The 12,659-nt window shown below is 36.3% G+C and overlaps 1 protein-coding gene across 1 annotated transcript in view; it reads right to left on the bottom strand.

Moving 5' to 3' along the window:
• Positions 1-12,659, bottom strand: part of HMCN1 (hemicentin 1) — a 446,768-nt gene that overhangs the window by 3,946 nt on the left and 430,163 nt on the right. The window contains exons 102-104 of the mRNA XM_019635448.1: positions 12,129-12,257; positions 9,467-9,817; positions 5,233-5,352 (exon numbers count right to left, since the gene is read on the bottom strand). Coding sequence (XP_019490993.1) covers positions 5,233-5,352; positions 9,467-9,817; positions 12,129-12,257 — 600 coding nt within the window. The remainder of the gene's footprint in view (positions 1-5,232; positions 5,353-9,466; positions 9,818-12,128; positions 12,258-12,659) is intronic.

Raw genomic sequence — 12,659 nt, 5'->3', positions numbered from 1 at the left:
GAGAGAGAGAGAGAGAATGGGTTTTCTGGAAAGAGGGTCCAGAGTTCAACAAAATTTTTAAGGGGTTTTGAGATCCCAAAGTTAAGAACCATATTTTAGAGCAACTATGTCAGACTGTGGTATTTGCATTCCCCTGGTGGTGCATGAAGATTTCCAGGAGCATGAGAGCAGGCAAATATTTCGGAGAACCAATTTCCATCCAGGACTTTACTTTTTATAAGTTCCCCTTAGCTAAAATCAATTCGCCTGAGAGCTTCCTGTGGCCCAGGGTTCTCCTTTCTCTTCTCCCCTCTTACATCCTTCTGCTTTACCAAACAAAGTTTTCCACTAATCCCTAGTCTCTTTATGATACATAGGTATAAAATGCTTCAAGGCACATACACAGGGTGAGAACATATTGATGGTGACAGGCCTTATTTCATCATGGCTACAAACCAATGGTTGTAGCTTTCTATTTTAAATTAAATTTCAGAAGTGAGCTGGTTGTCATGGGAACGCCTACTAATACTTTTACCTGAATAGAAAAATGACCTTAGACTTTTTCTAACAGTCAATCTGATTGTTTAACAATGAGTACAGACTTTTACATTATATAGTGGTCATCCTCCATTAACTGAATGAGTTATGTCTGAAGCTCCAAAATTTTGATGAAAATATATTTAAAACATGTGTACATCGAACAACAATGCCAGAATTCACATCCCTTGCAGCTACTTAGAGGTCATTTTTTAAAAGGATGAATTAAGCATAAGGCTTTCAAATCAAATTTCGTTTTGGAGTAGGCAAACAAAAACTTTGAAGACTATTTACTTTAGAGAAAGTCTAAGTCAATTGACTACATTTAGGCTCTTGTAGCAATCCCCCTTCTTTAGTATTTGAATAAACATAGATCCTGATGTACAGGAGGGAACAAATATAATTAATTGACCCAAATAAGTTCTCTGGAGAGGCAGGTCCTAAAAGTCAAATGCACTTCTATCATGTAATTGGTGCCAAGATCAATGGGCATATGTAACTATTATGTCATTTTACAGGAAGTGACTTGGTATAATATCTTCATGATGGGATTTCTATTGGAGTTGGGTTAAAGTTGTGAACTTCTTTTGTGGACTCTTAAGTAACTTGAAATAGTGCTATAAAAAAAGAGAAAGGAGAGAAGAAATTCCTAGAGACAATAGTCATTCCCCCTAATCTGAGGGTAATATATTCCCACACCCTCAGTGGATGCCTGAATCTGCAGATAGTACCAAATCCCATATATTATTTTTTTTCCACACATACCTACCTATAATAAAGTTTAATTTATAAATTAGGTACAATAAGAAACTAACAATAACAATAATAAAATAGAATAATTATAACAGTATACGGTAATAAAAGTTACGTGAATGTGGGCTCTCACTCTGATAACCGATCTGATAACTGAGATGGCTACTAAGCGACTAAGGGAGGAGTGACATACAGTGTAGATATGCTGAACCAAGAGGTGATTCACGGCCTAATCAGGACGGAGTGGGAGGGCTTGAGATTTCATCAGATTATTCAGAACAGTGCTCAATTTAAAACTTAAGAATTGTTTATTTCTGGAATTTTCCATTTAATACATTCAGACTGTGGTTGATCTGGGTAGCTGAAACAGTGAAAAGCGAAACCATGGATATGGGGGGGCTGCATATTAATCATGGACAATACATGCTAAATTTTATTTCTGAATTATTGACCACTTGCATTTCTGTCTTAAAAATGAGCATTTTAGATTGGCTCCAAATATACTGTTTTCTAAGGAAATGACAGAAAATGTAATTATTTGCTTTAAACTTAGTCGACCGCACAAAGTAAAAAGATATTGGGCTAGATAATATGGAGTAAGTATTTACTTGACTTTTTAGTTACTTAAATGTGCTGACAATGTGCTCTCCATTATTACTTTTATATTAGGACTAGTTTTCCTACAGGAATGGAACACAGCATGAAACCAAGTTTTATTTCACTTTAAGTCTTGCCTATTGTCTCTATGAACCAATTTCTAATTATGATTTTATCAGTCAGAAGTGCTCCATTTCCTTGACAAAATAAGATGGCCTCAAAATGAAGTGAAAAGCCCTCTAAGGAAATGTGAAAGAAATTCAATTAACCTTATCTTCTTTTCTCTCATAAAAGAAAAGAAAAAGAAAAACGACAACAACATTCCCTTCACACCCATCCTCCAAATTTCATTTTAGCTGTTAATTTTTATAGTGAATGCCTGCAGAACATGGAGGCCAGTGACCAGCAAGGGTCCATGAAAATGGTGGCATGGAGACCAGAATATGGACGTACATCTGTATGCACAAGAACAGCTACTTTATCACATATTTTCATTGGCTAAATACAGACCTATAAACAAATATCAGAATCTAATATACAAAGTGTTTGTCCTTAGCGCCATAATAATGTACACTTCCCATAGAAAAGCTTTCTTAAGTATTTGAGCTTCTGGATAGGTGGCCCTCCTTTGTCTTCCATATTACTCTCTCCTCGGGTACCACATAGGCATTCACCCCACTCTCTCTGCTCATTCTTCCTGCTCATGGGCCTTAAAAGAAGAAGCCAGAAAGGACGAAGAAATCATGCTGACAATGTGGTGAGGTCTGGTTTTTATGTACTATTATAAGAAAATTATAATAGAAATTATAGTCATTTTATAACATAAGAATTATTGCTTCAAAAAAATTTACCAAGATGAGCTGAAAAACTTTTATACTAATAGCTTAACAGCTTTAGAACATATGAATGCATTTAACCAAGGGCTCCTGGATACATTAAAAAATAATTTAGGATAAACATGCTTGAAACATTCATCTTATGGAAAATATAGAGTAATTCTGATTCACGATAAATATTATGGATTACTTTTAAAAACTTGGATAGATTAGAACACTCATTTCAAATGCAATGCCATATAATGTTTAGAAATTTTTAGAATTCGAGTTGTGGTGCTTAAAATTTACATAAAGATTTTTCAGTTTCTCTTCTCCATTTCTTGGGCACATCATGATTGGGCACATTTGCTGTTTTCCATTTTTCAGTCTGGTGACTTCCACTTTTGATTAGAGTCTATGACCTTGATCAATGTCAAATTCACTTTAATTTCCTTTTTATTACTGATATTTCTATCACTAATGTATAAAACTTCAAAAATGCACATGTGAATGCAAAGTAGTCTTTTGTTTCTCATAAATGCCTCAAACATGTTCGAAAGCTATAAAAAGACTCCAAGTTATTCGTTAGAGTAAAGACCTCTTTAAAGGGCATAGTTGTTTTCTCTCATGTCTTTTTTAAAACCACAAAAATATGCAACCCATTTAAGTTGCAACCATTTCAAGTGACACCTGCTTCTGATTTGTTCACATTATTTTCCACACTCTGAAGCACAACTGAAGTTGAAAAATGTTTTAAACTGAATAAGTGACAAGAGCAATTAAAATACAAACTAGGATAATTTAGAAAAGAAGAAAATGAGAATATGACATGATCCAACCCTTAAAGATCTGGCTAAGGGGTTTTGCAGTCCAGTTGGTTATTCAAAATGCTTCAGTATCACCCTGCTGCCTTCCATGGTGTGTGGCATAGCTCTCGGGAGCGTAATGTGAGTTTTGGCCATTGCCACCTCTTCAGAAGGATTTTTGGGCTGAAAAGCAGGGTAAAATTATAAAACAGGGACCATGTAAAGGCTCTCACCGCACTCTGCTGCCACAAGACAATAATCCTGGTGTTCACCGCATCGTAGGAGAGGCAAAGCGCTACTCTAGATATTATGAGATCTGTGATCAATTCCTACTTTTGCTTGACTGTTACAGGACATTGAGCCCCGCATAATCACTCTGAGAATCTGTTCTGTTATCTGTAGAATGGGTATAAATGACTGCCCTTGACAAATCTGTATGGCTGATTAAAATGAGATAATAGTTGATTTGGGAAAACATAAGCCTATCATATAAATATGTTATTCCAGTTCTTCAAATCTCAGTAAAATCTTCTGAACAGAGTACACTCTTAATAAATGTTTGGTAACTGGTGGCTGGGAACCAAGGTTATTATTGTGTTTTCTTTCTTTCTCTGGCCCACATGATCCAGTGGGGACTCTCAGGTAGTGTACATGGATGAACGGGTGGGGCAGGGGTGGGTAGGCTCAGAGTAACTCAGGTGAAGACATGGTCCATCCTGGTTTTTGTCTCCAGGACACATTTTCCACAAGCTGCATCCTAGCCTGCCTTTTGTGAATCTCACAGAGAAGGGACATTCAATCTAAATTCGACTGCTCCTGATAAAGCACTCTTTTGGAGATTATATTTGCTGTACTTTTGAAAAGGATACAACTTGTACATGACAGAAATTAATAGAATTCAGGGGCTTATTAAAACCGACATAATGCCCCTAGATTTTGTCCACAAAATTGAGAAGGTGTCTAAGAAGATTTTCAAGATTTATGCAAATTCTTATTTTGTTTTAATCTAAGTATACATTGCAATACACCTTGTCAAAGTACAATGCTCCTTTCATGTTTTTGTGTAAAAAGATACTATTGACATTGATATTTTTTCTTTCTACCCCCACTGTACATTGTCCAAAACTATTATTGCACCTCTAACCTTGTATGTTTATTATGTTCTTATTTTCATGTCTGTCTCCATTAGAATTTAAGATCTCAAAGGGAAGAGACTGTATATTATTCATTGGTTTAAACCTTTTGCATCCTGCCATGCTAGAACATGACTGTTTCACATTATTCATAGACTCACATAATGAATGGATTACTTAATTGATTTACCCACTGATCTCCAAGCCAAAATACAAAATAATGCCTAACACTCAAGTAAATTTACTGAGCACTCTTCCCATTTTCCCTTCCATTTTAGCTGAATTGTGAAAAAAAAAACAAAATGTTTGAAGAGGTCTATCCCCACTCAGTTTTAAAAATATATAAGATGAACTGGTTCAGGCATTCTTAGTCATCCTAGTGAGACCATACCCAAAATGTTTTCAACTATTTATTTTTTTTCTGCTTAATTGCTTTCTCATCACTTCTCCTATTGCAAAATTAATGCTTAAAGTCAAACCACCAGGAATGAGAAAGAAGAGGAAGCAAGTAGGAGAATAATTATTCAGCAAAAGGAAACACTTAATTTCTCACACTTTCCTCTGTTGGTTTGAAGTCAAGCTGCAGCGATAAACATCCCCACATTGCCTCACCTTGACATGTCTTTCCATTGAGCATGAGCTGATAGCCAGGCGGACAGACACATCGATAGCTTCCAAAGGTATTTTTACACTCATGTTGGCAGGTGTCTCTATTTTCACATTCGTCGATATCTGTGTGGCGAGAAAGCGGAGTGTATAACCATGCGAAACAAAGGTGGAAACTGTGACAGAACCAGCTATAAATGATCTATTGATATACAATAGATAAGCTTCTTGGCGATTTAACACTCATGTGTTTAAAAGTACTCAAAGCTGTTTTACATCAGGGTCTGTTTTTAATGGGAGTCTAATATAAACTGTGCTATTTTATAAAATATGAACATCTCTTCTGTGTATAAACACTTATAAGTTGAAACCCCCAAATGGCCAATTTTTATATTAGTGAAGAAAGTAAGGCTAGAATGACAGAGAAAACAGATTTGTCCAAGATCCTAGACCACCAAAGTACTACACTCTTGACAGAAGAATAGGATTTGCCTAAAAGATCAAGTTTCTATTGAGATTAATTAGAAAAAGGAATGTTAGTTTTTATTTTATTTAAAGTTTAGTTACCCCTCTCTCTCTCCCCCTACACCCGCCCCCAACAGTCATGCACAGTTTCCCATACATAGATATTATCAAGAGGAAGTGTTTTTATTTTTGAAATAGGAATAGTCATCAAACTTCATATAATTGTAAAGTACTAATGGCAAATACATATATACATAGTTGCTGTGTTACTTTGGGCAGGCCACTTAACTTCTCAAGATCTCAGTAGATTCTTTTGCCAAAAAAGAATCTTTTGTCATTGATACAATTCCTCTACAGGTTTTTGGAAGGTTCATATGCAGTAATATATGTGAAAGCATTTTCTAAACTATAAAAGACACCTATTTGCTATTATTAAACAAAGCCAAGAACATTGCAATAAAAAGGAGAGTAAGAATAGGTGATAATTAAAAATTAACTGGTATTTGCTTTCACGATTAGAGATATGATTTGGGAGGCCTCAGATTTCTTGCCCCAGTTGTGTTTTGCTTTGGCTAATATTAAAATTTGCTCACAGTCCCTGAGCACACACCAACCAATGGAAGAATGAAGACGAGAACATGACCTGAAATGGGAGTTGAAGTCTATTGGGTGGAAGTAAACGGGAGACAAAATGAAAACTGGGAGATGTCTCAGGGCAAAAGGATCTGTTCATCTTGCATATTTTTAATACGCTCAGAATAGAATTGCAACGGTTCAAAATCTGTTAATGATAAACACTCATCAAAGATTTCTCAATGTTTTTGCCCTACTTTGGGTAACCAAAGCATTCATTCCAGAACTTACGGGAGTTATTTTTGCTTTTTCCATTTATAATCTGCTGTAAACTAGAATAACAATGGACATGCAAGTGATGTCGAACTCTAAGTAGTCAACATTGCACTTCAGGGTATGAATTCTAACGTGGCTCCAAGTGTGATTTCTGCATTCAGAAGCACTGACAATCTTCATTTGTCCTGTGAAGCTTTGGAATCATTTCCTTAAAAAGCTAAATTTTACCCCAAGTCTAATAAATTCCATAGTGTTAACTAAAATCTTTTGTAAGTTATCTATCCCATGTGATTAATTAGAGGCATTTGGTGTTGATTGCAAGTTGCTCATTACATAATTCCAAAGCTGTCTGCAATCTCGGTGTAAATTTCTCTATTAGTACCAACACTATACAATACTCACCATACTTAAAGAAATATTTCTAAAGGCCCAAGTCTATGAACTGCCCCAAATAAAACTTAAATATCTAGTAATGTTATGGAAGTTAAATTTAGTTTCTCTAAGGTTGGTCCTCACTCTGAAACAGTAGCTGCCTCAAACAGTAGATGGTTTGGGGAAGATAACTCCTGTAAACATAGTATTAGTGTAATGTAAACACAAAGACATAGAAAACATTTATAAGACACTACCATGATGAAACTACAGGGCACAGATAGTGATAAAGATAGAGAATTGGGTTATTAACCAGGAACACTTTCTTAAAATAACTTGGGTTTTCACATGACTGAGAAGAAGTCAGCTAGATGATGTATGGGATGCGTGGAAGGGCAGTTGCATTCACTTATCGTAGCACAAACGAAAAATGTGGGGCAGGAGAATTAAGGTAGAAAAGAAGAGAAGAACTTGTCTAAAATGAAGGGGAAGAGTGGGATGATTGTAGGATATGAAAACCCTTCACTGGGAATGACTATTTGGAAGAAACTTTGAAAGACAAAATGTCAGATGTTAATTCTGTCAATAAAAGAAGAGTGAAGGGGCCGGCCGAGTGGCTCAGTTGGTTAAGAGTTGGCTTGGGAGCGTGAGCTCTGAGCATCAGGGCCGCTGGTTTGGTTCCCACATGGGCCAGTGACGCTGTGCCCTCTACAGCTAAGATTGTGAACAACAGCTCAACCTGGAGCTGGGCTGCCGTGAGTGGCTGACGACGGCGTAGGCTGCAGTGGGGCTGCAGTGGGCTGCCATAAGGTAATGCGAGTGGCCAGCAGCTGGCGTGAGCTGCCATGAGTGTCCGTTAGTGGCCGGCCAATGGCCAGCAACCGATCTGCCTCACCCGGGAAGAGCACCATGATAATACCAACATGGGCCAGTGAAGCAACGTCCTCCACAACTAGACTGAAGAACAAAAGGACAGCAACTTGTCTGTTCCCCTTCCCCCAATTCCCCAGTGCTGTTCCCCTCCCCCAATTCCCCAATAAAATCTTTAAAAAACAAAAATAAAAATAATAGTGAAAAGTTTTAACTAACAGAGTCAGGTCAAAATGTGGGCATAAAAAAATTACCAGTAGTCAGAACGGTTTGGAGCTGGTTGAGAGTGGTGTTTGATATACAAGCAAGAACATAGTGTCCGCTTAGTAATTAAGCAGTGTTTGACCAGATGGGACAAAATGTAGAGAGTTGTTAGTGAATGCATTAATGTTTGAAGTTTAAGGAGTAAAAGAAACTAGTACTGTCCGTAGTTCTAGGAAGCTGATCACAGGAAGAAGACTCCATATCTATCATATTACATTTCAGATATCTAGACATCAGATATCAGGACATCCAGATAGAAAAGTCCTGGGAAAATACGGGCCTGAAGAAAAAAGGTTAAAGTTTAAGTACCCAGAGGATCTGAGGGTTCAGCTGAGTAGAGGTGATATGAGAAGCTGGTCTACTCCAAGGGTGACTAAGGAAGCATATCTCAGAAGATAATGATGCAGAAACAGGCTTGGAATAAATAAAAAAAAGAAATGACAAAAAATGAAGTCAGCAGGGGGAGACATTTTAAAAACGTTTAACAGAAAGCATATTGAGGGGAAAATTAGCAAAGTGTAGGACATTAAGAAAAATGCAAGAAAATGAGATTGGTATAAGGGTCTCTTAAATTTAACCACAATTTCTTTCTTCACTCCCTCTTCCCTTTCTCTCTTGCTCTCTTTTTTTATCTAACAAATAATGGGGCTAATTCCTGTTTGCTAATTCCTTTTGGTACATAGCTCAATGACATGCAAAGTATGAATACTCACAGAAAACTGAATTAAATGAATGACAGATGTTCATGTTTGCAACTTAGCAGGAAACAAGGTCTCAATTCTTGAGTTGGAAATTACACTTCAATTTTGCAAACACATTAAATTACAGACTTGTGAGATTAGATAAAGATATTGAAAGCACATATTTTAGAGTAATGGAAGCAACTGCATTTTGTCCTGGCTCACAAGATCTTTTCAGTGACATACATATATACAAAATAATTGAACTGAAAAATTCCACAGGGAGTATAGGACAACAGTCAACAAAGAACAGTCGACTGAGTAGCTGAAAGATTCACTTTAACCCACTGCTTTGGCATCAAGCAGATCTAGCCATAATTATGGCATTATATTATGTGACAATAGGCATATTTAAAAAAAAAGAGTCTGGATGCTACTGAAATTTATTTCTCTATAACGTTAAATTTTGTAACACTTTCAGGGTGATCAAAACCCGTCAATATAAAATGATACATTATTAGAATTCACACATGTAAATACCATTTACATTATTCACTTATTTGAATCAAATTTGTAATTGTTTTACGTGCTAGAGTAAATGTCTTCAAACTTTGAGTCCTCCCAGACTTGAGAACAGAATGTAGTTCTCTGCACCCAAACTATTACAGGTGCTGTACGTATGCTCAGACTGGCCCATAGGTGAGCCCACAGAAAGGAAATGCAAGATGGCTGACATTTACCTACACATGTGTCATGGCTTGCCTCAGAGCCTTGAGGGCAAGTTTTCCTAATAGTCCTTCTAGTCCTGGAGAGAGATGTTCTGCTGTTTCTATACTCTGAGTAGGAGCTGTAGAGATGTGAATACTGTCTGTAATGCTGTTGAGGTTGATAGTTGTTTCTCACAGGGGAGAACCGTGCAAGGTTATAGCTATTGTACTGGGTGCCATAAGGTGGCAGCCTCTCCAATCCAGCGCAAGATTTCCCGTCCCCTAATAAATGTTGTCCTGGTGGACAGATACACTTGAAGCTGCCGGGGGTGTTGAAGCACTGATAGGCACAAGGCTTAGGCACTTGTTCACACTCATTAATGTCTGCTCGTGTGCCATGATACATAAAAAAGAGAAAAAAAAACACATACACATACATACACAGAAAACACAGGAATAAAGAATCAGTCTGTGAATTGAACTGAAGACGTCATGTTACCCTCTAAAGCCAGGAATATAGTAATTTCTCAACTGTGGTGAGCTTTTAAGAAAGACTTAATCGTTCAGTTATGAATATATCGGAAGAGTCTATGACTCTCCCTAAAGATTGTTTCCCATGCACAGTAGAAACATTAAGGGTCATATGGAAAAATGTAGCCTTGAATCCAGGAAAACTAGAGTTCAAAGCTAATGTAGGTCTTAATTTTGTTGGTGGAGGGAAGAACAGACACATTACTAGTTTCATTTAATTATAATATTGACCACTAATGCCTCTAATCTTTCATACATTTATAAGTTTCAGATGCAGGAATACTGGTACAACTGCAAACATTTTTATTTTGTCTCTTTTAAATCAATAATTATTAAATAATAATCAAACCAATTACATGTTTTACAAAAAAATTAAAAGGAAGGAAATGACAGAGTAATTTCTTACTAAGATGTAAATTCATAAAGTTCATAAAATTAAAAAAAAGTTACTTTTCTTTCTATTCCTAGGCCAACACAGAATATGTACTTGCAACTTTTCCTGTAAAATGGAAAAGTATATGAAAACCAGAGTTCAAAACCAAATTTTTGAATTCATTACCATAGTGGCATGAAAGAAAACATGAATAAGTAAAGTAAAAGTAGCAAGTTTTGCTTTAAAATTATTTCAGTAGGCTAAAGTTAAAATTAACATTTTTAATTTCTTTAGGGCAATGGCTTTACCTTCTTCACTGATTTATTGCCCAGTCCAGTGCCTGATATTCAATTTCTGGTCAAATCAGTGAACAAATAAACATATTTCATTCTGCTAGGTCATTGCTAAGACTGATTAAGATGTTAAATTATATATAAATTACATTGTCTCAATAGAACACTAAAATATTATTTCCATTACTAAAAAAAACATTTATTTTAGAAGTTTCTAGTAATGGTATTACTTTGAACAGTCACTATGTACATAATACTACGCTAGGTACTGCATAAAAACAGAACTAATTGTAGTTATAGTAAATTGTCTTTATTGTCTTTATGGGACAATTTACTGTAAATAATTGTGAAGTATACAACCAAGGCAACCAGTTTTAAAGCACAGCATGCAAACCAGAATCCAGTATTTAAAAGCCCACATGATTTTTTCCTGCACTGAAATATTATGAGGAGGAATAGAATTTGACAGGTCTGTTTCTTGATGATAAATGCATTAATTTAATAAAAAGCATATAGTTACCTTATTACAGATATTTTCTATTATCTGTTACCTGCTTTACTTTATATTCAATTATAACTAAGATGGAAACAAATAGGCAACTGGGAGACTGAAATGAGATAGTCTTAGCATAGGGAATGACACATAGTAAGTGCTAAACATATGGTAAATAAAGTAATAATCATTATTTTGCTTAAGTTGTGTATTCACATTTTAATCTGTCATACCTAAATCCTCATATTACATAGAAGTATACTTCATATTCAAATTAAACGTACCTAGCAAACATTTATGTCATATGCATAGAGATAATCAATGAGAGAATCTTCATGATTAAGTTGTCATGGCAATTACATCAGAACCTCACTTTGATATGTGTAGTATATAGTAAGCACTCTGGAGTGGTTACTATTATCACTTGAAATGTTAGTGTAAGTTGAAGTCAATATGAAGTCTCTAAGAAGTACAGTTGACCCTTGAACAACATGGGGGTTAGGGATGCCAAACCCCATGCAGTCGAAAATCCATATATAACTTTTGACTCCGCCAAACTCAGTCATCCTTTGGTATCTGCAGGGAGATTGGTTCCAGGACCTTGCAGATACCAAAATCTATGTATGTTCATATCCCTTACGTAAAATGGCCTAGAACAGTGCATACAGTCAGCCCTCCACACCCACGGATTCCCAGCTGCAGACTGAAAATACTGTTTTTGATGAGCTGTTGGTTGAATCCACAGATGCTAAACCCAAGAATACAGAGGCTGACCATGTATTTATTGAAAAAAAGCCACATATAAGTGGACCCACACAGTTCAAATCCATGTTGTTCATGAGTCAACTATAATCCAAATTGTTATGAATTAGCTAAGTCAACTTAACAAAATTCTAATTGTAGCAAGAAAGCATTTGGAGATAGAGAGTGGTCCTACCTGAGTTGGTAAAACTAGGTAACTATATGAGTAGATTGACTACTCAGTAAGTGTTCCTGTTAACTTACCCATACAGGGTCTTCCCACTCCTTGAGATCGGTAACCTCTTGGACATACACAACGATAGCTGCCTCTTGTATTCTCACATATCTGATTATATCTGCACTGATGGGTTCCATCTTTACATTCATCAATATCTATAGACATGGAGGCAATAAAAAGTAATAACATTTCCTCTTTTAAAACCTAATATTTAAAGTAAACATTCTTTAGAATTGCCAAAGGTTGCATTTCTCACTGTATAGTTGAGACATGGAATCAGATAACCTGGGTTCAAGTCCCAGCTCTGCCACTTCACGGGGGACTTTTTCTCCTCTTGCTGCTTCCCATGGAAAGGGTTTTATTTGCAGCTTTTTGTTTTGTTTTGTTTCTGCTTCTTTATACTTCCTTCTCTATGCTTCTCTGCACTGTCTCATTTATACTAGTGACTCTAGTAAGCTTGTTGCTCTAGATTTAGAGCAATAGTACTGCATTGCTTCCTATTTATAGTCCCACGTTCCCGGCTGCTAGCTGGTCATCTCCATCCCCTGTGTTACCAG

The sequence above is a fragment of the Hipposideros armiger genome, unplaced genomic scaffold (genome assembly GCF_001890085.2).
Source record: "Hipposideros armiger isolate ML-2016 unplaced genomic scaffold, ASM189008v1 scaffold_22, whole genome shotgun sequence".
In the NCBI taxonomy this organism is placed as follows: domain Eukaryota; kingdom Metazoa; phylum Chordata; class Mammalia; order Chiroptera; family Hipposideridae; genus Hipposideros; species Hipposideros armiger.
This window is presented reverse-complemented; position numbering and strand designations above follow the sequence as displayed.